Genomic DNA, 24,322 nt, shown 5'->3' with positions numbered 1-24,322 from the left:
TCTCTGCCTGCCACGGAACGTCTTCCTGGGGGCTTGGAAATTGCAGGGGATTCCAGTACCTGGTTGACTGGGAGGGTTATGGCCCGGAGGAGAGGTGCTAGGTCTCCTAGAGGGGGGGGTACTGTCACACCCTGATCTGTTTCACCTGTCCTTGTGCTCGTCTCCACCCCCCTCCAGGTGTCGCCCATCTTCCCCGTTATCCCCTGGGTACTTATACCTGTGTTCTCTGTTTGTCTGTTGCCAGTTCGTCTTGTTTGTCTAGTCAACCAGCGTTTTGTCTCAGCTCCTGCTTTTCCCGTCTCTTTTTCTTGCCCTTCTGGTTTTGACCCTTGCCTGTCCTGACTCTGAGCCCGCCTGCCTGCCCCGGACCCTGCCTGCGGTCCTGTACTGTTGCCCACTACTCTGGATTATCGACCCCTGCCTGCCTTGACCTGTTGTTTGTCTGTCCCTGTTGCTGTAATAAACATTGTTACTTCAACACAGTCTGCATTTGGGTCTTACCTGTAACCTGATAGTTCTTGACATTTCTTGCCTATTCGTAACTCAACGATAGTGTTCTTGCATATTGTTAAATCCTCTTTATGGAGTCAGATAAACATTTGAATAGGCTTATTACTTAGTGTTACTATGAGTCGCATGTGAGGTATTTATAATATCATACTGTATATACTATATACACATGACAAATATCACTACCCACTACAGGATGCCCCTGACTTTCTGCTTTAAGCAACCCTCCAATAGCAGAAAACAGAAAATGAACAGAAAATGACAATGCATGAAGAGAAAATTAAATAAATTATACAGATTCATTTAAAATACAATAACTTCAAGGAAACTGGTGCGCAAATGTTATTGGTGTCCACCTCAGTTTTTCTTTCAGTGTTGCGTTCAGTCAAGGTAGGACGTTGTTTGATTTACTTCTTCCCTTTCTTCTTGGCATCTTTGCCTCCCTTTGTCGGTGCCTCCTCCTCTCCCTCCTTTCCTGAGGCAGCCTTGGCTCGCTTCTTACCCAGAGGAGTTTTAGCATACCAATTCTGTAAACAAATGTTCATCATCAAAGTCTTTATGTCAAACACCTTTCATGTGGAGAAAATGCATTCAGCATCAACAAACTAAGATTTTAAAAAAGCTAAGTATAAAACATTTCATAATTTACCTTCAGGGCCTCCTCCTCGTCCTGAAACACAGGGTCGATCTTGGCCAGCGGGGCCACAAACTCGGCGGCGCCCAGGGGTCTCTTGGCCAGCTGCTGGACGCGGCGCTCTGTCAGTATGCTGCGCACCACCTGCACCATATGACCCTGCGTGTAGCCATCAGAGATCTTGGCCAAGGAGCTCAGGTCCAGGGCAGCCGTCACCTGTCCTCCGTTCTTCTTGATCAACTGCCTCCACATTACTAAGGGAAGAGCATAGATTTGACCATTAGTACTTGAAGGGTGCCTACAATAAGACTTCATAACACATTCATAAGCATGCATGCATAGCACATTCACAGGCAGTACATACATAAGCAGTTCATTAATGCTTATGTCAACAACTGGGAGATACATTCTTACCATATCGTGAGGCGTAGTCGGGACGTGGAATGAGGATAATTTTGCTGTACACCTTGCATAGTGATTTGAGGTCGGCATTGAACGGATCATGAGTCGTTCCCACGACTAGAACGCGATCTTCCCCTTTGATCGATTTGAGGATCTTGGGCAAGTCTTTCTTCAAGCGTTTTGGATCTAACTGTACATGAGAACATTGTTTGGACTTAAGAATTGAGATATCTTCTCTTACCCTAGCATTATAGAAAATGGTATAACCTAAGCTAGTAACTCATGGGTATGAATGAATACCTCTTTTTCCTCCTTCGGTACTTTCTTGTAAAACATTTTCTCTGTATCTCCAATCCACACCACTGATGGCTGCAACAGTCTGGCAACCTACAAACAGAATGAATGAACAAATTAATGAATGATCGAGTGACCAAACAAATGACTGGACATCTACTTCAGAACCATCAGTCAATTGAAAATGTCAACATAATCAACAAATCAAAACTCTCAAAATGGGGTACTTTTTCATTACATCGTGTGTTACCTTGAACACCATGTGGAGCATCATGGCCAGGCCACTCTTGCCGGGGTATTTCCCTGCCAGGTTCAGAGGTGACAGATCAAATAGGTTGGCGCCCGTCTCCTGGCAGATGGCATGGACCAGCATCTTCTTGCCTACGCCCGCGGGCCCTGCCAGCAGGATGGCCTTCACCAGAGGAGCCTTCTCATGGACTACCTGAGAACCTACAAGCAACATTCAGAACTTACTGTAGCTAGAACCTTTAGAAACTTCCAGAATAAATGTCTAGCTGAAAACGGACGGTATATTCTAAACAAAGACAATCTAGCAAGTTTAAATCAATCACAAGACGAATTCAATTGTATTGGTATTAAGGATTAACGTCTCTAATTCTGTGAGACTCTTATCATCTGAGGACAACTCCAGATGTTCCAAACATACCTAAAGGTAAGACGGCGTACAGAGCTATAACTTGTCTCACGTCAGATAGCGAAGGCATGGGCTCAATGTCAGTTTGCCTTAACGTCGTCCCCAGATAGCTATAGTCGCCTGGGACACAGGAGAGAGAAGCTGTCAGGCTGATCAAATCTGGGGAGAGCATTTAGAAAAGCTGAAGAAAAGATGAACGTAAACCAGTGACATTTACCATCTTGATTCATGAATATGGGATTTCCCTAAAATATGCATTAGCTGGTCCTCAATATTATTTTGCCAAGCACTAGCCAGGTGAGGGCAGTATTTGCACACTTATTGAGCTGTCCTTTTTGTCTACAATACATAACAGCACTTATATTATGATTAATGGCAGTCTGTACAAAATGATGTGTGCACAAAATGATTAAGCACATTTTAAAGTGGTTTCAGAGGAGAAAAGAGAGGTTAGAAAATAGACCTTAACCTGAAGGTAATTGGTAAAGGTAGTGCGTATCTACAGACAGGAGGGACCAAACAGTAATGCTTACCTAAATAATCCTGCAGTTTAACGTTATCTGATTGTTTCAACAAGCCCTGTTCCACCAGTTCCTGATACAGAGACTCAATATTCCTATAGGATGCAAATATTTACATATTTCAAAAATTGCTTTTTTTTTCAGATCTAAAGCATTGTTGTATGTTGTGCCATTCAAATTCTAAAGCACCTGTCATGTACATTCCATGCGTAAAAGTAAATGGTAAAAAGCTCAAATGGCCTATCCCTCTGGGAGAAATGTAGATGAGTCTGGTCTCACCTATCAGCTGTCAGATCTTTGTCTTTCTTTTTCTTCTTTCCACTTTTCGACCCTTTCTTTTTCTAAGCAGCAAAATAAATGCCATCAGCACACTTCTCAAGTAAACAGATACCAAACATAAAGGTATTATTGAAATATCGTCATAGATAAATGTTCCCTCCTGTTTGTTACCTTTGCGCCTCCCTTGGCTTTGCCACCCTTATCTTTATCCACGGCCAGTTTCCAGTTAGCCAGCTCCTGCCTCATCAGCTCATCCACCTGTGTCAAGCACAACAGCTCACTCAGTAGCCTATATGTTTACCTTATAAACAACATTAAAGGGATAGTTCAGGATTTGGGCAATGAAGCCCCTTATCTACTTCCCCAGAGTCAGATATAAAAATGGTATCCATGAGTTTCTCTCTGCATCCAGTATGAAGGAAGTTAGAGGTAGTTTTGCGATTCAATGCTAACTAGCGTTAGTGCAATGCATGGAAGTCTATGCTATCTACTAGCATGCTGGCAGTTGCCATAGACTTCCAGTCATTGCGCTAACGCTCATTAGCAACTTCCTTCAAACTGCACGCAGGGACATACAAATGGTATCTACAAGTTAAGTAGACAAAAATCTTGAAGTATCCCTATAATATTTACCTTACTTTTATCCACTCAGTGCAGTGGTAAGAGCAAGGCTACCTGGCCTGCCTTACTTCTCAGAGTGACAGAATAATTGATCTCACCTGCAACCTGATCTCCACCTCAATCTCCTTCCTCTTCTCCTCCTTGATCAGCTCAGCCTCGTGCCTCTGGCTGAAGTTCTTGGACTCGGTACGATTCTGCCACACCTCTGTCAGTCATACAAACATCTACTTTCAATGTACTGTAGACTATTGATACATAAGAAAACACACTACATCTATAAGGTCCTTGTCTGCCAGAGAATAAGAATAAACTCCAAAACATTGCGATGCTTTGGATGCCGTTATACGTTTCTCTTACCACCAAAGGTCTTGTGTCCTACTTCCAGTTCTCCTAGGAAAGCAGACGGCAGCATCTTTAGCCCAGATTCCTCCTCCTGTGGTTCAACAAAGCTACAGTCATTGATCAGACAGAGTAAAAGCATCTCGTTGACCATGGTTATCTATTCCAAAGTCTTTCACGTACCTCATCTCCTCCCTTTCCCTTGTCTTTCTTCCCTTTGTCCTTCTTCTCCTCCTTCCCTTTCGTGCTTTTGTTGGCGTCCTCCTCATCTTTCGCTGCTAGTTCCTCCATTAACTTAAAGACAGCAGACCCGCTTACTGTAAGTCAATCTGCGTGTATTACTACCATCTCACACCAGAAGATGGATTCATTGATGAATACCTGTTGAGGTGTTTTCTCCGCAAAGATGAGAGTCGAGCCTCCATCCTCCTCCTCTGGGTAGTCAGGGAAAGTTCCTGTTGCATCACTAACATCCAAACATATTACCATCAGCTGCATATTGTCATGTACAGTATGCATTTCACTGCTATGACAATGTCACCCCATTATTTCCATCTAATATGGAATAATATAATGACTGTGTGAACAAACATTCTCCTAACATAATCACTGTTGTGATTCACAGCCATCTCCCTGTAATAAACTCACTGGCATTCGATGAACCACTGTCTGATCTGGTCCTTCATGGTCTCCCTCATGTCGGGCCCCTCCACCTCTCTGAGTTTGTCTGTGATGGCCACAATGGACTTCTGGTAGTCCTCCTCATGCTCCTCCTGCTTGCCTCTCCGACGGGCCTCGTTGGCCAGGGCAGCTGTTATGGCAGGACAGGGCTGGGTGTGTCTGGGCTCCATGGCCTGAGGGTACAGGAGGAAAAGGTGAGACCACTGCTGTGGTGGATGAGGCTGTCACCAAGCGGAGTAGGGTGATGGTGCCCCTAGACACTGATCTTGGGTCAGTTTAGAATTTCCCCCACCGATGGTTAAGGTTAGGATTGGGGGAGCTGTATCTGATCCTAGATCTATACATAGGGAAAACTTCTCCCCGGAGCATCATAAAGGAATCCTACAGCTCCATCTGCTGGTAGCTTACAATACGCACTACACTATAGAAACGTTACAGATAGAGCTTATCAAACCGACTCACCATGCCCAAAAATATCATCTCCTCCTCTCGCTCCCTCTTTGTTCTTTTCCTCTGCACATAACCCTTCCACACCTGGAAAAGAGAAAAGTAGCACCTTTGTTCAACTATTGTATGGTGTCTTTAATGACTGACACTCACAGAGCATTCTTTCAAAGGCTAGCAATAACAATAACAACTACAGCAGGCTAGATAAAGACCTCTGATTTCAGAGTATTCTCCCAATATGCTCCACATCATCACTTGGCTATACCAGTGACGTATAGTCTGGACTAAGCAGCCTCATTTACCTAGCGAGTGTGAGACCTATGGTCTTGGACTGATTGAAGGTACAGTATCTGACTTTGACAGGCTTGACCATACCTTCTGGATGCGAACCACCGCCGTGTCGATGGCCGCTGCCCCCAGGTCCCTGTCCTTGGCCCTCCTCTGCCTTTCCTCATCGCGCTGGATCTCCCTCATGAACTTGGCCCTCAGGCGACCCTGACGGGCCCTCTCTGACACCTGGATGATCTTTATGGCTTCCTCCAGGTTCAGTGCACGCACTCCTACAGGCTAGGGGCCCAACACAACATGGAGTATTAAAGGTGGTCCTGTGTGGCTCAGTAGGTAAGTATCTAGCAATGCCAGAGTCGTGGGTTCGATTCCCGCTGGGTTCACATACTTTAATGTACGCACTCACTCTACTGTGAGTCGCTTTGGACCAAAGTATCTGCTAACTGGCATTGAATTATTATATTGAAAGGAAGTTTCTCAAATCAAATCAAACCCAATGTTATTGGTCACATACACATGGTTCTGTGATAAACTGAAGATGATATCTTATCTAGTTACTGTGTAGCTATGTGTAATTGCTGTGTAGTTGCATGTAATAACACCAAGTCTAATGTTACGTGGTATAGAAAAACTCACTTTGGGTCGCTCTACTACCTCGATGAGGTTGAGGATGTTGGAGAGCATATTCCGTCTCTCCTGCAACACCTTGCTGCGTTCACTGAGGAAATATCGAGGGATGGGGATCTCAATGTCCTCCTGTGATGAGGTATGAGATGCATTATGTCCAAAAAAGATACTGTGACATTTTATTACAGTAAATTAAACATGGGCTACATACCAAAACGGCACCCTGTTCCCTACATAGGCCACAACTTTTGACCATAGCCCAAAAGCAGAGCACCATATTGGGAATAGCTATTCTAGAGACCTTAACAAAGGCTTCCAAACTGGCAGCGACTTCAGGGAAAAACAGACCAAAAGGACATAGCAAAACGCTCAACTATTTAAGGTTTAAGACTTCAATCTGTCCCCATACATTTAAATTGATGAGGCACTATAACCACATAAGAGTTCAATTAGTATAGCGTTCTCACTCACGGGTGCAACAAATATAGCTTCTTGCAAGGCACACCTCAAAATATGTTAATGAGTCAGAAAAACAATGCCATGTACTCACTTGTGCATTGTAAAAAAAAATCCTGTTGTTTTTTTGGTACCTTACTAGCATCCAGTTACCTGCAATTTACTGTAAAAAAAAGTTACAGTATGTTACCATACACTATAAAGAAACTTTGGTTTAACAGTACATTACTGTTAACTTTTCAGTAATGTACTGTTGAACCAAAGTTTCTTTGTAATTTACAGTAACATTCTGTACCTATTTTTGTTACAGTGTGGTCAAAAGGTTTTGGGCACTCCAAAGATATGGTTCGGTACTGTATTCTGTTGGGTGTAATTACAATACCATTCAAAATACAACAATTTTCCCACAATCCACCATAATTTACAGTTAAACATTTTAGAGTTATTTTTACTGTTGATAATACTAAAATTACCATATAAATTACCGCTTTCAGTTACAGTCTATCTGAAATATGAAAAGTATCAATCAAATTGCCAGGTAGCCTATTATTGTTCTGGCAAAGATGCCTCCATAGTAGATTTTTTTAAACTGTATTTTATATGGGTAGGTCTACTCTGTTTTTGTCAGGCAAAACAAGAGAAAATTAAGCAAGAAAATCTGGATATGTGTGCTAGTTTTTGTGCGCCAAAGCTGATGACTTGTCATTGGTCAACAATCAAGACACGCAACTTTTTGGTTCTGAAGCACAGATGAGATGTTTTTGAGACAACCATTTGGTGCAATATATGTAGCCTATTTAAATATCTATGAAAAATATGTATTTGTCCCATTCACACTTGCAACCCCTAAAAACATTTTTGGGAGCCCCAGTTTGAGAACCCCTGCTGTAGGAGACTTCTTATCAACTTTCATTAACAAAAAGGGGGAAGGGGGGGTGAACTTACAGGCGTGAGCTTCAAGTCCTGGATGACATCGTCCATGTAATGGTACTCAGAGAACTCTTTCTCCACCATCTCATTCTTGAGTTCCAGCACCCGCCCCATCACGCCATCCAGGACCTCCCGGATCACTTTCCTCTTCTGGGGATGAACCACCTGGTCATAGGCCTCCTCCAGCTGCCTGAAGATCTGCACATAGCGCACGTAGAGGGTGGCCAGGCGTTGGAAGAACACCACTCGGTCCTTCTCTGGGCGAGGAGGCTGAGCAGGAAACTCCTGAGTCAGAAGGGAGTTCAACTCGACCTGGGCATCAGCCCACAGTTTGTTGTATGTACTGGAAGAGAGACAGTTATTGGAAGGATATTTAGCATGACAATTAAATCAGTTGAATTTGCTTGCACTTCGGAAATGAGTAAAAACTAAGAATTCCCAACTGAAAACTGAGTGTTTGCCATCAATAGTATGATCATGTCCATAACATTGATAAAAGGCTTACATTAGGTCTATCACATTGATATTTGTCTATTAAGAAAATTATGGTATGCAAAATCTGCTACTAGCTAGTTTGATAGACAGGTGGTTTGTTAATTGGCAGAAGTTCAGGCAACATAAAGTAAACATAGCTAGCTAAATTAATAGCTAAAGTTAGCTAGCTAGCCAGCTAACTGAAGTCAATTAACGTTACTAACCTGTGAGACATGATGCAACTATCTCTATGTAGCCAATGACGCCTTTTGAATTCAATGTTTGCTAACTAATACAAAAAAAATCCTGGCAGTTAGCAGTTTGTACAAACATCGTTAGCTACATAGCTAGCTTGATAAACTCAAGGCAGTCTACAACTTTTTTTATTTGTGTCCCGTTTGTTCCCATAGCAACTGACGAGCTCTGGAAGCAGCCCACGTGGGATCTTTGACGCGGATGAACCTGTTGCCTCACTGTCACAATTTTGAAGAAATGACAAACGGTTTCAAATGAATTATGTGTGAATAGCATTGTAACAATAGCAGGATGAGTAAAAGTAAAATGACATTTTTGACGAGTGAAAGAAAGTGAGTATTTTGGCGATTATTGATTATAGAAAATTGTAATGTATTTTGTAGCCTATACTAAATTATCCAAAAGATATTTAAAATTTGTAGTCTATTTTGGGGGCTTTTCACCATTTTCAGACCCCATCTGAGAGTGTAGTCTAGCCCTAGCTGGCTACTGACTGAGCCAGGCTGAGCCTCGAGGGCTGCAACGTAATTATCAGGCCACCAGATGACATTATTTCTCTGAAAGCTATGTGCGATTTTAAAGACTACTTTGACTAATGATGTTCAACATTCTTTTAACTTGAAAATATTTTTTTATTTGTATGTTTTACTAGGCTTTAAGGCTATGCATTATAACAACCTGGTATGAAACATGTTTTGAAGTAGGTGTTTCGTTACTGTACTGCATTATCAAATGACAATGCAGTTTTTATCTATTGTTATGAGGGCTACACATTTTGAGGAGAGAATATGAAGCTGAGCTCATCATCAGCATCATGCTCCGCATAATGGCCCTAGTAGTGCATGATATTTTGAGAGGATCAGATTTGAATGGATATGATGTGAAAGACAGTTTGCATTTTGATGTCTGTATGCCATATTTCAACTGATGCCCTGTGCTGATGCATGATTCATAGATATAGCCCTATATATCCTAGTATTATGGATTGCTTTCCATTGCAATGTAATTTACACCCAGTCACAACTATGACTCATAAGCCTATACATTGGATCAATGCAAAGCCATACATGAGAGATGAAGGTATAGCACTATCAAATATGTCACTATCATAACACCGAGGGAGAACATAAATATTAGGCTATCACATAGTTTACATTTTCCTGACAGCATATCATGACACGCATGTGTACAAAAATCACTCAATAAATATTCGATTCGTCATCATTACTCCATTTGGGCCTACTCTGTAACAAATTCATAAAAATAGGCGGCATGTATCAACACTCTCTTAATTGTCCAAGACCACCAAACCACCTGATTTTCTTACTTTAAAAACAGTTAGAAGAAAAAAAATTAGATATTGAACTCAAGTGCTCGAAACAGTCCGAGGGCTGTTCTTGAAAGCGCATTCTCTGCTGCGCTTAGGCAGTCACAAGACTTGGACATCCATGAACAAAAACAAAGACACTACAATTAGCCGACATAGGTCAGGGTCAAGCCCATATGCCACTAAACAACTCTGCATTGAATAGGTCTTGCAATTTTGGAAATTTATTTCACCCGCCGTTGCGCGCTTCGGATGATATTTTCCCCAATGGAAATCTCAGCATTAATCCTTCCCATCCAAACTTGACATTGCAACATTGTTTTACCTAAGCAGGAATAAGAAGTGAAGTGGTGTTCTTAGCCCACTTTCAGTGATGGGTTTGGACGTAAAGGAGGGGCGCATGCCAAAGGTAGCGACCACCATGGAATAAATTAAACCAAAGATATAAACAGTTGCCTACCACCCACTCGAAATCGATTGTATTAGAACCTCGCTGAACGTATAAAACGGGACGTATGATTTCAAGACCGGCTGCAGACAACGGAATCTTCGCTCAATAAGCTACACAACCGACAACGCCTAGAGATTTTATACAGACAACTCGTGTCCACTTTTCAGGACATAAGGATCCTTTAGTAACTTAAAGTAAGTTTGACTTTGTTATCCAAGTAAGTTTGAGATTGATTTCTATGTCCATGTTATTAATTTGCTTTGTATAAGTAGACTACTGTCATCATCACTTGACGGTTACTATTCATCAAAGGGCAATGGAATTACGCAGAGACTCAGATTTTTCACTTTAAAATGTATGCCAAGAGAGTTGTATGGTATGCTAAACTTTGAATTTTTTGTTTGGTATACATTTAAAAGTGAAAAATCTTGAGTTTTAGCATAATTCCATTATCATGGAATTGCCCCAAAGCAAATGTTCTCACACCTGTTTGAATTGAAGACACCACACCTTGCTTTATTATATTAGATCAATATATCAGCATTACTGTGGCTTTGTATGACAAACACCATGTTGAGGAATTTGCAATTGTTTTGTTGGCTACATTTGTATTCCCTCTAAATGAGATTATTCGAAGTAACAAAATATCTTACTCATAGTTGCATTTATTACCCTAATGTCATTCAGAGTATATGTTCACTTGTATGCTTCATTTAATAGACTACTTCTCACTGTTTCCACCACTATTAATGTTATGCCCATCATTTTGGGGGTGATAGAAGTATGCAGTCACTTTGCACTTACTCACACCTTGTGATTGGACACCATTTGTTTCTTTCCAGCACTGTATCTAACTTGATTTGTGTTTGCTCGTTTACCCAGTCAGAAAAGCCATGCAGGCAGAAAGGAAATGGCACATACTTTTGAGTATAATCCTTATGCTGATCACCTCGAGCCAGTGCATGGACAGCAAGGAAGTGAAGCAGAAAGGGAGAAGGACCCTGCTGGACCTTATTTTACAGGTTATCGGAGACAGCCAATCAGGGGACAAGCCTTCAGTCTCCAGGCGCTATAACAGTGGCCTCTTCCCTACAGCCCAAGAGATGAGGTTCTCCTCTGGAGAAAAGCCTTTATATGTTCCTAGGCTGGATAACAGTAGACCCATAGGTAAGCTGATAAGATTTATTTTTAGGCCATGATGAAACTGTAATCCCTATTTCACTGGGGTGTGACAGCTGCTTCTGGTCTGTATCAATATGTCTGCTACTGTTGCCTTTTGTTCATGATTACTTGTCCTTTTCCATGTAGGAAATGGCATACTTTATGATTTGAAGAGGTGAGAGTTGTCAATAAATTCTGACTATTTTACAAACAAACAATTTTTTACAAATGCAATCGATGCTAGTATGCTTCACTATTTGGGGATGTGACAATATCAGCAATTGATTCAACAGGCTCTACATTACAATTCATTATCTGTATTTCTGTCTCTGATGTGATAGTCTATGAATTGTGAATCTATATTGCAGTTCCCTATTGGCACCCTGAAAGAGCCACAATCCATCCTCTCACTTGGCTAGTGAGGTATCGTATCACTGCATCATAACAAAAGATTATCAATGGCATCACCAACCAAGTTGCCCAGGGGCGGAGGCTCATTAGCATACTAAACTTGTGAATGATTCATTCAGTTCAGGACACATTGCGGAATCTCAAACCACGAATGATCCGCCTCCTCCAGCTTCTTGGACAGCCAGTGGTGAGCGTCACAGGGATGCATCACAGGTGATGTGAGACCAGGACACTCACGTGGCACACAGTTTAGTCAGCTGTGATCACACAGCCATTTTCACCACATTCACTGACTTCATTTCACGTGTAAGATGGAAAGACTATGTTAATGTGAAAGCCTTTTTTTGCTCAAGTGGAACAATAGAATCCATGTGATTTGTGTTGGGCTTTTGGAATGTGGTCAGAAGTACTGAACGGGAAGTCTTTCATACATTTAGAGCCAATTGATTCAATTTGTCATTCTGTGCCTGGTAGAAGCATTACTCATTGCCTTTGAAAGAAATGTGCACGGCTTTGATATATCTTTGAAGTCATTGTGAGAGGAAGGGTGGTGTTACAGTGCCTTTTAAGACATTACAAAATAGCATATGCTAACTGAAACTGAGCCATACGAGTAATTCCTTCATACTAATCTGTGCAATTGGGTGAGCAATGCTACACATTCCCTCAGACTGTCTGTTACCATCCAAAATATTTGTTATTTTTTTTATTTTTGGAAATGCTGCGTTAATATTCCGGTCAAATGTCGCGTTGAGGGTTAGTCAGAGGCTTTATTGGGACATCCCCGCCCAATGTTGTCAAAGCAGCGTCACAGACCAACTGTGTAACAGGCAAGAGAACTACACAGGCTGCTGGCCAGACAGAGAGTACCTTGTGAGGAAGTCAAAAGGCTGCACATTAGCAAGTGGTGCGTGCGCCATTCCTTAAGACCCACAGTCACACTAGATTGTCCATGTTTTGCACGCAAGGAAGGAAAGTGAAATACCTCCTGCACACAGTTTCCGTTCTCTTTGCCAAGGTGCACTAGGTATCTCTCTTTCCTGACCATCAGGTAATCCAGACATCTCCAGCATCTCCAAGGCAATATTATTGGACTTAGGCAATAAGTTTGATGTCCTACCGGTTAGTGTTAGCATTTACCGGCCATTTGAACACTTACACAACTCACATCTGATCTGGATTGGAGCCAGGTTAAGGTTTCAGGACCCTTATTCCCCTTACGTAAAGACCCATAGCCTGTTCATCTTTTTATATTGGAGTGATGAGTCGTTGTTTTCCATAGTGCCCAGTGGTATGTCGGGACTTCAAACGCATTGCCTAAGCTTACTGTAGTGGTTCGTAATTGAACCGATCATCTTCTGTGATTTCTGCATCAGAGAGTACTGTTCATTCCTCAGTCCAGTCTGGTAAAATTAGCACAGCAACTAGCTGCACGGAATTATTCTTATGACATTGATAAGCATTAGAACTGCCGGGCTATAATCTCCTTGCACTGTTAGCCTGAATGCGTCTGACACCTGTGTGCTTTGCATGTTTGTAGAGAGGATGGGCTTGGCTGAGCTACAGAATGTGTGCAATGAGCCTCCAAGCCTGTTGGCTTGTCTTCAGTTGTGAGGAAATCAGTGTATGGGCAATTCCACGGTAACAGAATGACGCTGAGGCTCCAATTTTCAGTTTAAAATGTACGCCAAACAAAAACCATTGCTTGCAAAGTTAAACAAACCATCTATGCACAAGGACTGCTTCTAACCATTTCCACTGAACATTTTAGAAAAACACATTTATTCAAAGAAAAGTACAGATGTAAAGCATTGCACAGTGGAATTCAGTATAGCAGAGTAGAAAATTGTTCATTTCAGTACAGTAAAGAACAGAAGGGGACAACAGAGGTCAGTACAGTACAATACAGTAAATTACACTGCACTCTACTATAGTGTCCTCTACTGTGCTGTACTAAACTCTACTGTACAGTGCTGCATTGTACTGACCTATACTCTACTTTTCTTTACTGTTCTGTGCTCTACTGTACTGTACTGAGACAGGTTAAAGAAGGATTTCTACGACCTTGAGACAATTGAGACATGGATTGTGTGTGTGTGCCATTCAGAGGGTGAATGGGCAAGACAAAAGTGCCTTTGAACGGGATATGGTAGTAGGTGCCAGGCGCACCGGTTTGTATCAAGAACTGCACTGTTGCTGGGTTTTTCACGCTCAACAGTTTCCTGTGTGTATCAACGATGGTCCACTACCCAAAGGACATCCAGCCAATTTGACACATTGGAGCATTGGAGTCAACATGGGCCAGCATCCCTGTGGAATGCTTTTGACACCTTGTATAGTCCATGCCCTGACGAATTAAGACTGTTCTGAGGGCAACTCAATATTAGGAAGGTGTTCCTAATGTTTGGTATACTCAGTGTAAATAAAAAATCTAATCAAAATACTTAAGAACTCATAGTTGTATTATTCCATCAGCTCTCATCCAAGCTAGAAAATGTATAGGCCTATTACTTCATATTATAAGCACAGGTGTGATGGGTCTTTGTTGGTATTTACATGGCCTTACTTTAAATGTTGTAATATTTAAACATGAACCTTTTAGTAATAGGTCATCTTAAAGCTGAAATCCATATAGGGGGAAACAGCACCACTATTCCCCCCTCTTGCGCCATTTTATTTTTGTTTTACTTTTGTTGATGAAATGGAAGACAGGAGCGTCCGGCAGTGTGGTAAAAAAAACTCATCATCATGTGGTCGGTGACACTTTGCTTCTTGAAAGTCCAATATCTTGGAAAACTTTACTGCTGACATGCAAAACATTTTGGGACTGTATCAACAGTGGGACTGGCGGAGAAAAGAAGAACAAAAAGACATCAAACTTGTGTCTGAGTGGATTCTCCTTTTAATGCTAAGAGGTTTCACAGATGGGTTTATTTTCTTCTTCTTCTTTTATGTAGATATTGTCCCAAGAGATGTAAACCTGAAAGACAAGTTCATAAAGCATTTCACAGGTAAGAAAACTGATATAAAAAAAATGTTCCGTCAACATTCAATTTTGACCATTTGTTTCTGGATCAATCTCACCTTACATCTGTGGTCATATGCTTCAAGCCTCTTTGAGTAGGAGTCTAGGATCAGGTCCCCTCTGTCCATGTACTGTCATTGGGATCTAAGAGGCCAAACGGATCCTAAATCGGCACTTCTACTCTGAGAGCCTTGATACATACAGCCCTGCACACATTAGACCAGCTACAAATATTATAAATCCATGTAGAGCTATTTAGTTTGGCAGGGGAAGACTCTCGGCTCTGTGAGCTGAATCCACATTACCCCTAATTTCTGAGTCCTACCTCCTTAATGCCTAATCAAGTAGCTTTCCAAAGTCCAATCATGGTGTCAGAGACCCTAATTCAATGTTATCCCTAGAACTATGTTATTGCCCGGGATGGGCCTCACAGATTTGCTGGAGAAGGTTGCCATTAAATGAATTCCTGATGGCCATAGGGGAGAGAAAAGAGCACATTACTCCGACAGAAACAGCCAGGGTAAAGTTGAAGGCAGCGTAATGTTAAGCGGATTATTTGTCGCAGGACCTCAAAACAGACTTCAGGAATTGGTGTGAAAATCTGTTATCCGGAGGCTCGCTAAAGGCCCAGAAGTACTTAGGAGTGATCAATAAGTCTATTGTCTGAGTCCTTTTAAGATGTCATGGACCAGTGGAGCAATGATTCTTGAGTCTGAGCAGAGCTAGGTTTAGATTTATTTGAACATCTTGGTATATCTGCAGAAACATACATAAAATGTGATGTCATACAATTTACAACATAAGTGAAATATATAATCAGCCTAACTAAACTCAGCAAAAAAAGAAACATCCCTTTTTCAGGACCCTGTCTTTCAAAGATAATTCGTAAAAATCCAAATAACTTTACAGATCTTCATTGTAAAGTGTTTAAACACTGTTTCCCATGCATTTTCAATGAACCATAAACAATTAATGAACATGCACCTGTGGAACGGTCGTTAAGACACTAAGAGCTTACAGACGGTAGGCAATTAAGGTCACAGTTATGAAAACTTAGGAGACTAAAGAGTCCTTTCTACTGACTCTGAAAAACACCAAAATATAGATGCCCAGGGTCCCTGCTCATCTGCGTGAATGTGCCTTAGGCATGCTGCAAGGAGGCATGAGGATTGCAGATGTGGCCAGGACAATAAATTGCAATGTCCGTACTGTGAGATGCCTAAGAGAGCGCTACAGGGAGGCAGGACGGACAGCTGATCGTCCTCGCAGTGGCAGACCACGTGTAACAACACCTGCACAGGACTGGTACATCCGAACATCACACCTATGGGACAGGTACAGGATGGCAACAACTACCCGAGTTACACCAGGAACACACAATCCCTCCATCAGTCCTCAGACTGTCCGCAATAGGCTGAGAGAGGCTGGACTGAGGGCTTGTAGGCCTGTTGTAAGGCAGGTCCTCACCAGACATTACAAGCAACAACGTCACCTATGGGCACAAACCCACGGTCGCTGGAACAGACAGGACTGGCAAAAAGTGCTCTTCACTGACGAGTCGCGGTTTTGTCACACCAGGGGTGATGGTCAGATTTGCGTTTATCGTGAAAGGAATGAGCGTTACACCCGGCCCCGGATCTCTGGAGCGGGGTCTTTTTGGAGGTGGAGGGTCCGTCATGGTCTGGGGCGGTGTGTCACTGCATCATTGGACTGAGCTTGTTGTCATTGCAGGCAATCTCAACGCTGTGCGTTACAGGGAAGACATCCTCCTCCCTCATGTGGTACCCTTCCTGCAGGCTCATCCTGACATGACCCTCCAGCATGACAATGCCACCAGCCATACTGCTTGTTCTGTGTGTGATTTCCTGCAAGACAGGAATGTCAGTGCTCTGTCATGGCCAGCGAAGAACCCGGATCTCAATCCCATTGATCACGTCTGGGACCTGTTGGATCGGAGGGTGAGGGCTAGGGCCATTCCCCCCAGAAATGTCCGGGAACTTGCAGATGCCTTGGTGGAAGAGTGGGGTAACATCTCACAGCAAGAACTGGCAAATCTGGTGCAGTCCATGAAGAGGAGATGCACTGTAGTACTTAATGCAGCTGGTGGCCACACCAGATACTGACTGTTACTTTTGATTTTGACCCCCTCTCCTTTGTTCAGGGACACATTATTCCATTTTTGTTAGTCACATGTCTGTGGAACTTGTTCAGTTTGTCTCAGTTGTTGAATCTTGATATGTTCATACAAATATTTACACATGTTAAGTTTGCTGAAAATAAACGCAGTTGACAGTGAGAGGATGTTTCTTTTATATGGACAGTGCATCATAAATAACTCCTAAACAACGAATTGGCATACCCCTAAATCAGTAAATATGCATATCAATGTAGTTAGTGAGAGAGAGCGTTGTTTGTAATTAGCATAGTTGGAGCTCTGCCTTGGTGAAAAAAGGATATCTTGACTGCTAGATAATGCTTTGCATGCTTGTCCAAAAATATTGTTTTTCTTTTGATGATGTTGCTAATAGAAAATTAACTTCAGTTCTGTTAATAAAATGTAAAAAAATGAGGAAATGAAATGGAACACATTCATTTTTTTTGTTTGTTCCCTGATAAGAACCTTTCTTTTTAAGCAGGACCAGTCAAGTTCTCATCGGAATGTAGAACACATTTTCATCGGCTCTATCACAACACAAGGGATTGTTCAAAACCAGCATGTATGTATTCATTTTTAATATCATAATATTGTGTGTATCTATATTTGTGATCAGTAACGTTGGGTTTCTGATAGTCATACAGTGCCTTGCGAAAGTATTCGGCCCCCTTGAACTTTGCGACCTTTTGACACATTTCAGGCTTCAAACATAAAGATATAAAACTGTATTTTTTTGTGAAGAATCAACAACAAGTGGGACACAATCATGAAGTGGAACGACATTTATTGGATATTTCAAACGTTTTTAACAAATCAAAAACGTAAAAATTGGGCGTGCAAAATTATTCAGCCCCTTTACTTTCAGTGCAGCAAACTCTCTCCAGAAGTTCAGTGAGGATCTCTGAATGATCCAATGTTGACCTAAATGACTAATGATGATAAATACAATCCACCTGTGTGTAATCAAGTTTCCGTATAAATGCACCTGCACTGTGATAGTCTCAGAGGTCCGTTAAAAGCGCAGAGAGCATCATGAAGAACATGGAACACACCAGGCAGGTCCGAGATACTGTTGTGAAGAAGTTTAAAGCCGGATTTGGATACAAAAAGATTTCCCAAGCTTTAAACATCCCAAGGAGCACTGTGCAAGCGATAATATTGAAATGGAAGGAGTATCAGACCACTGCAAATCTACCAAGACCTGGCCGTCCCTCTAAACTTTCAGCTCATACAAGGAGAAGACTGATCAGAGATGCAGCCAAGAGGCCCATGATCACTCTGGATGAACTGCAGAGATCTACAGCTGAGGTGGGAGACTCTGTCCATAGGACAACAATCAGTCGTATATTGCACAAATCTGGCCTTTATGGAAGAGTGGCAAGCCATTTCTTAAAGATATCCATAAAAAGTGTCGTTTAAAGTTTGCCACAAGCCACCTGGGAGACACACCAAACATGTGGAAGAAGGTGCTCTGGTCAGATGAAACCAAAATTTAACTTTTTGGCAACAATGCAAAACGTTATGTTTGGCGTAAAAGCAACACAGCTCATCACCCTGAACACACCATCCCCACTGTCAAACATGGTGGTGGCAGCATCATGGTTTGGGCCTGCTTCTCTTCAGCAGGGACAGGGAAGATGGTTAAAATTGATGGGAAGATGGATGGAGCCAAATACAGGACCATTCTGGAAGAAAACCTGATGGAGTCTGCAAAAGACCTGAGACTGGGACGGAGATTTGTCTTCCAACAAGACAATGATCCAAAACATAAAGCAAAATCTACAATGGAATGGTTCAAAAATAAACATATCCAGGTGTTAGAATGGCCAAGTCAAAGTCCAGACCTGAATCCAATCGAGCATCTGTGGAAAGAACTGAAAACTGCTGTTCACAAATGCTCTCCATCCAACCTCACTGAGCTCGAGCTGTTTTGCAAGGAGGAATGGGAAAAAATGTCAGTCTCTCGATGTGCAAAACTGATAGAGACATACCCCAAGCGACTTACAGCTGTAATCGCAGCAAAAGGTGGCGCTACAAAGTATTAACTTAAGGGGGCTGAATAATTTTGCACGCCCAATTTTTCAGTTTTTAATTTGTTAAAAAAGTTGAAATATCCAATAAATGTCGTTCCACTTCATGATTGTGTCCCACTTGTTGTTGATTCTTCACACAAAAAATACAGTTTTATATCTTTATGTTTGAAGCCTGAAATGTGGCAAAAGGTCGCAAAGTTCAAGGGGGCCGAATACTTTCGCAAGGCACTGTATATACCATGTTTCTGGCTGCCTTACGACACTTTATTGTAGCCTGGTCCCAGATCTGTTTGAGCTAGAACCCAAATACTCATTATGACTGAATTGAATGCCTTGGTGACATAACATGGTGTCTTGCTCTAACGTTAGCCAAACTCTCTTCGATGACCTCACATTCACCGTTCTTTTACACAAACTGAACAATAGATTCACTTGTCTTTGAACAGAAGCAATAAGTGGACACTTGAATCAAAGCCTATAACATGTCAGTGTTCCACAGCATGTGCCATTATATAAATATCAATTTAGCGGATCTACTGAACAATCATGTTGTCATTGTAGTTTTCTTGGAAAAGGGACAGATGACATCAGACAGTAAGTAGCGAATGGCCTCAGATAGTATGTTCCCAGATTGTATGTTAGTTTCTCAGATGGCTGCCTGAACTGAACTGGCTGAGCAGCAGCCCTGCCACCATTGTGGACCAGTGAATTAGAGCATTGAGTTTTGCTCTCTTCTTTTTTGTTTTTGTCAATAAAGCAAACCACAACAGCCTCATAGACTACTGAAACTCAGTTTAGTGAAACACTGGTCGTCCGTTACAGTGTGTTGGCTTTGCTCACCACCAACCCCTTTCCTATTGAAAAAAAGACACAAGTATCATAGAAGGCCCTCTCTCTTTAGCCTCCCTATTCCCCTGGTCTCCAGGGTGGTGCTTAGGCCAGGGAGGGAGAAATTGTGAAATACTCTCTCTTGGATGATTTTAAAACGTTGACTGGCTAGACTTGAATGTCCTTCTGATTTTTAAAATGGCATGTTTTTGTTGTTGCATATATTCGGAACAGCTGTAAAAACATATTATATTCAAATGAAGATAAAACAGTATTGTCGCATAGGCTGGTCTCGTGGTTAATGCTACCACCTCTGGCACACATGTCAACTGTGTATGCTGGGATTCAAATCCCGACCCCCACCGCACACTTCTACTCTCTGAACTCCAGGCGGTGCTATGGTCAAATGACATGGAAATATAGCTCTTTGGCCACGCACACCAGTGGTGGGTTTGGCATTGAAAAAAGGAAGCATATGCAGAAAAGTACCTCATACCTATGGTTAAAAAAAGTAGTGGCGCATCTTTGATGATATGGGGCTATTTTGCTTCCACTGGTCCTGTAACCCTTTTTAAGTTCAACAGCATTATGAACTTTACCAAGTGCCAGGACATTTTAGCCAACAACCTGGTTGACTCTGCCAGGAGGTTGACACTTGTCCGCAAGTGGATCTTCTAGCAAGACAGTAACCCCAAGCACAAAATCCACAAAGAAATGGTTAATTGACAACTAAATCAACATTTTGCAATGGCCATCTCAGTAGACCCTGGTTTGATTCCAGGATGTATCACAACCGGCCATGATTGGGAGTCCCATAGGGCGGCGCACAATTGGCCCAGCGTCGTTAGGGTTTGGCCGGGGTAGGCCGTCATTGTAAATAACAATTTTGTTCTTAACTGACTTGCCTAGTTAAATAAAGGTGAAATAAAATGAATTAATTAAAGTCTCTGGATTTGAAACCCATTGAAAACTTGTGGTTTGAATCGAGGAGGGCCGTCCATAAGCGCAGACGAAAGACATCAAGGATCTTGAAAGATTCTGTATGGAGGAATGGTCTAAGATCACCTCCCAATGTCTTCTCCACTCTTTTTTTAAGGTTCAGTGTTGTTTTCCTTGCAAGGATAGAGTGCTGGAGTACTGAAAACCGGTGGCAATAATTTTGAACCCCTTTTGGGGATTTTATTAATTGAATTGTAAAAAATAAAAATATTTCTCTGAGAAATTGTATTAGTATAAATTAATATAATTTCCCCATTTCTTTGAGCATACAATATAGCTCAGTATTTGTATTATTTTATTTTTTAAAGTGATTAACTGTTTTCTTTATCATTTTACAGACTACAAAAGATGTGCAAGATTGCTAACACGGCTAGCAATGAGTCCACTCTGCACACAATTGTAGGCATTGCATGTGAGTATACTTTCTTTTTAGGCGTTAAACTGTCACAGGGGTTAGATTTGCATATTTAGGCTTTATGTTGATTAGTACACTTGGTCGAGCATTGTATGACTCCTTGTTCGACAAGTAATGATACATATAAATGATTGACATTATCTTATTTATATTGTGAATATTTAACTGTAAAGATTGACAAGGAGCAATCCGGTAATATTTTCCTCGTAACTAAAAAGGTTTCCAAACGGGTTCTGTAGCTGTCCACTTAGAAGAAGAACCCTTTTTGTTCTAGATACACACACACAACAAAAAGGTGCTATGTATTGAAAATACATGTGTAGTGTGGATGGAGATTCACATGCTGTACAGCTCCACCAGAGTATAGTTGTTATTTGTGATACTAATCACAGGAAGAGAGAGAGCTATGTTGTTGCTGTGTCAACATTATTCTAATTTGTGTCTAACATCTGCAAGTGATCTGTAAGGCTTGGAAAAAAAAAAATCATGTTCACATAATCAGATCCATGTGTTGCCGGAGTTTCTGTCCGACATTCATATATTCTTAAAGATAATGCTATTGGACCCCTTTGTCATTCCAACGGTATTCCATCGAATAAGAGGTCCTAATGTAATATACGTTCGGCAAAATACATTTATGCTTGATTATTTATAGTCTGGCTTATTCTTTTGGAAAACTCAAAAAAGATGAGAGCAAGTATTTGTCGAGCTGAAATCATTTTACGTTGAAGGTCATGACAAAGTTGCATGTGAGCGATTAAGTTAGGGCCCGCGTATGTACAATGAGCATTGCCTAGATTTAAAAAAAGTTCAACCGTAAAAAGAGGATAATTTTGAAACGCGACCAAGTGTCTTAACAAGCTGTCAGTCACACAATGTAAGCTACTCACCACTTGGTCAGACAATGAAAAAGGAAGGACCTGGTTGTCTTGGTCCAGCTAATATGCTAGATTGTCATTGTGGTTAAGTTGATAACCCTTTGTTACACTTGTCTATTGCCTCCACCTGACGAGGCTGACGACAGCAGGGATGAGGATATCTGTGGCCTACATTTGTGGTCAGGCTCACTTAGAACTGACTCCATGTCAGTTGATGGAATTTAACAGCCTTTAAATGGTCTAACATGAATGAAGCACCCATTACAAGCACCACTTTAGTTGGAGTGTCATTGGAATTCATTTGATTGGAAAATTGAGGGGGCTGGCACATTAGCAGTTTTTCCCTCTCTCCAGTCATTCAGAGAATGTGTTCTAGTCAGAACCATAATGAGAGGCCTACTGCCACTGGGGGACTTATTAGGTGAATCATCGATTGATTCATCCAGCTCTTTAGGAAATAAGTCATGAAGTGCCCTTTAACATTTAGTCCCTAATAAGGAAATACGGAAGGGCAGCTCAAACTCTTCATATTCTACCTCATTTAAAAAAAAAAAAAACTATTATTTATATATATATTCATAGGACCATAGGACCAGAATGTCACAGGACACGGATTGTGTCTTTCTGCTAGACGGGAGATCCTGTTGCCTATTTTAGAAACTGAGAATGTAAAGAATTTAAAATTACATTCGAAAAATATGTAAATGTTTGTAATTTGATTTTGCTGTGTGTTTCAGGTTCAAAATATTGAGAGGGGTCTATGTTTTGCCAAGGAAGTGCCTTCAATTTGCAGCAGTCACATTAAGAACATAGTATTGTAATTGTTTATAGTATTTTTATTTTTGTTGTTGATACTGTATGTAAATGAAAATGTTGACAGATTTGAATGGTTTTATGAAATAGATTAGCATTTTATTTTCATGTATCATGTATTTTTAAGAAAACCTTAATTTAATATTGAATACACCTATTTATTGAAATGTATATAATTATTCACAATAATTCTGAAATATTCAATTATTTTTCTTAAAGTTCTCATCTGATGAAGTGTGTGAATTCATCTCACTAAATATTATTTGCTTTGTCAATATTACATTTTTGAGACGGTCCCACCATGGTCGTTTCTATATGTCTTTCACTGTCATTGTCTACATTGCATTTAATTTGGCACTTGAACGATTTCACACAATGAAAACATATTGAAGGATGACGATGGTAATAATGCACTGCAGTACTGAACAATAAACAAATATTCAAGCACAGCATATTTGCAATTATTATAGAAGAGCATGTTGAGGGAACCATTTCTGAGGTTTCGGCTGTTAGGACACTCAATAAGGAAGCTGCAAGCAGGGCTGTATCCCAAATGGCATCCTATTCCCTATAGTCTACTACTTTTGACCAGAACCCCATGGGCCCTGGTCAAAAGTAGTGCATGACAAAGGAAAATGTCTACCAATAGGATGATACACCATAATCCAAACATCAGCATGTGACACACACACACACACAACTATATTTCACTCAAGAGTTTGCTGTTGGGAAGACCATGAGGATTGAGAAAAGCAATCGTTCAGAGGGTTATTCCAATTCCGTCTGCACCTCATAACCCCTACAATTTCGGAAAAACAACACAAGTTTTAGGGAAAAGAGTGCATGCAAAATCCTTTCCTCAATGTCTTAGCAAAGCCTATATTGAATTTCCCAATCTGTGACTGGGTTTCAAAATCGCTGGCAAACTAAATTTGTCCCTTGAGAACCCAAACGCATTCCAATCTTGGACTGTTGGACAACAGAAAGTGAAGCAATTCAAACTCGACAAAACCAAATGGACTGGAAAAGAGTCTCCTTTTTGATCCTGTTCTGTTTCAAATTGTAGGGTTCTTGACAGAATTGTTTACTTGGTCTTTGGGCCAGGATGCATCTGACCTTTATTTGAGCGTGCCTTTCACATTGACCTGCATGCACCTGGTATTAAACGTCCAGTGATATGTCTGGCAGTTACAATAACTTAACAAGTGAGATCGGTGAACAACAACAAAAAAACGTTATATTATTATGGCTCAGGAATCCATAAGTTCAGTTATCGGTAGAAAGATGGAACACCCCTCCCTTTTGGTGCATTGTGGACAATGACATGATCGCTGGTATAACATGCTCTTGCAGTTGCCTGCTCAGACATCACAAGAACATTAGAAAGAACATTAGTGTTTATTTTCTGGTGTT

At 41.2% G+C, this 24,322-nt stretch overlaps 2 protein-coding genes across 3 annotated transcripts; one reads left to right on the top strand and one right to left on the bottom strand.

Annotated features, from left to right (window-relative positions):
* Positions 1 to 917: 917 nt before the first annotated feature.
* LOC139409709 (dynein regulatory complex protein 11) lies at positions 918 to 10,023 on the bottom strand. The gene is made up of 19 exons (XM_071155109.1): positions 9,974 to 10,023; positions 7,700 to 8,027; positions 6,308 to 6,427; positions 5,759 to 5,950; positions 5,399 to 5,470; positions 4,904 to 5,109; positions 4,637 to 4,721; positions 4,439 to 4,549; positions 4,274 to 4,349; positions 4,015 to 4,121; positions 3,467 to 3,553; positions 3,296 to 3,357; positions 3,029 to 3,111; positions 2,508 to 2,615; positions 2,091 to 2,290; positions 1,847 to 1,933; positions 1,559 to 1,736; positions 1,160 to 1,398; positions 918 to 1,037 (listed from the first exon to the last, which is right to left on the bottom strand). Exons 1-19 carry the CDS (start codon positions 10,021 to 10,023, stop codon positions 918 to 920), a joined length of 2,511 nt encoding a protein of 836 aa, XP_071011210.1.
* Positions 10,024 to 11,084: 1,061 nt separating this feature from the next.
* Positions 11,085 to 23,363, top strand: LOC139410080 (ALK and LTK ligand 1). Of its 2 annotated transcripts, none has more exons than XM_071155518.1 (5): positions 11,085 to 11,358; positions 14,721 to 14,774; positions 17,425 to 17,505; positions 21,142 to 21,215; positions 22,834 to 23,363. In XM_071155518.1, exons 1-4 carry the CDS (start codon positions 11,085 to 11,087, stop codon positions 21,204 to 21,206), a joined length of 474 nt encoding a protein of 157 aa, XP_071011619.1. In that variant the 3' UTR covers positions 21,207 to 21,215; positions 22,834 to 23,363. The 2 variants fall into 2 exon arrangements, with proteins under 2 accessions (XP_071011619.1, XP_071011618.1); XM_071155517.1 differs by having other exon boundaries at positions 17,422 to 17,505.
* Positions 23,364 to 24,322: the final 959 nt, after the last annotated feature.

Source organism: Oncorhynchus clarkii, chromosome 5 (assembly GCF_045791955.1).
Source record: "Oncorhynchus clarkii lewisi isolate Uvic-CL-2024 chromosome 5, UVic_Ocla_1.0, whole genome shotgun sequence".
Taxonomy (NCBI): Eukaryota; Metazoa; Chordata; class Actinopteri; order Salmoniformes; family Salmonidae; genus Oncorhynchus; species Oncorhynchus clarkii.
This window is presented reverse-complemented; position numbering and strand designations above follow the sequence as displayed.

What these genes read in the sequence shown, in the direction of transcription:
- LOC139410080 (XM_071155517.1), top strand. Translation starts at nt 11,085, where the DNA reads ATGCAGGCAGAAAGGAAATGGCACATACTTTTGAGTATAATCCTTATG. An exon ending in GGATAACAGTAGACCCATAG is followed by an intron (nt 11,359 to 14,720) that starts GTAAGCTGATAA and finishes TCTTTTATGTAG; the next exon opens with ATATTGTCCCAAGAGATGTA. An exon ending in GGATTGTTCAAAACCAGCAT is followed by an intron (nt 17,506 to 21,141) that starts GTATGTATTCAT and finishes ATCATTTTACAG; the next exon opens with ACTACAAAAGATGTGCAAGA.
- LOC139409709 (XM_071155109.1), bottom strand. Translation starts at nt 10,023, where the DNA reads ATGCTGAGATTTCCATTGGGGAAAATATCATCCGAAGCGCGCAACGGC. An exon ending in TCCGAAGCGCGCAACGGCGG is followed by an intron (nt 8,028 to 9,973) that starts GTGAAATAAATT and finishes TCTCTCTTCCAG; the next exon opens with TACATACAACAAACTGTGGG. An exon ending in AGGACTTGAAGCTCACGCCT is followed by an intron (nt 6,428 to 7,699) that starts GTAAGTTCACCC and finishes ACCTCATCACAG; the next exon opens with GAGGACATTGAGATCCCCAT.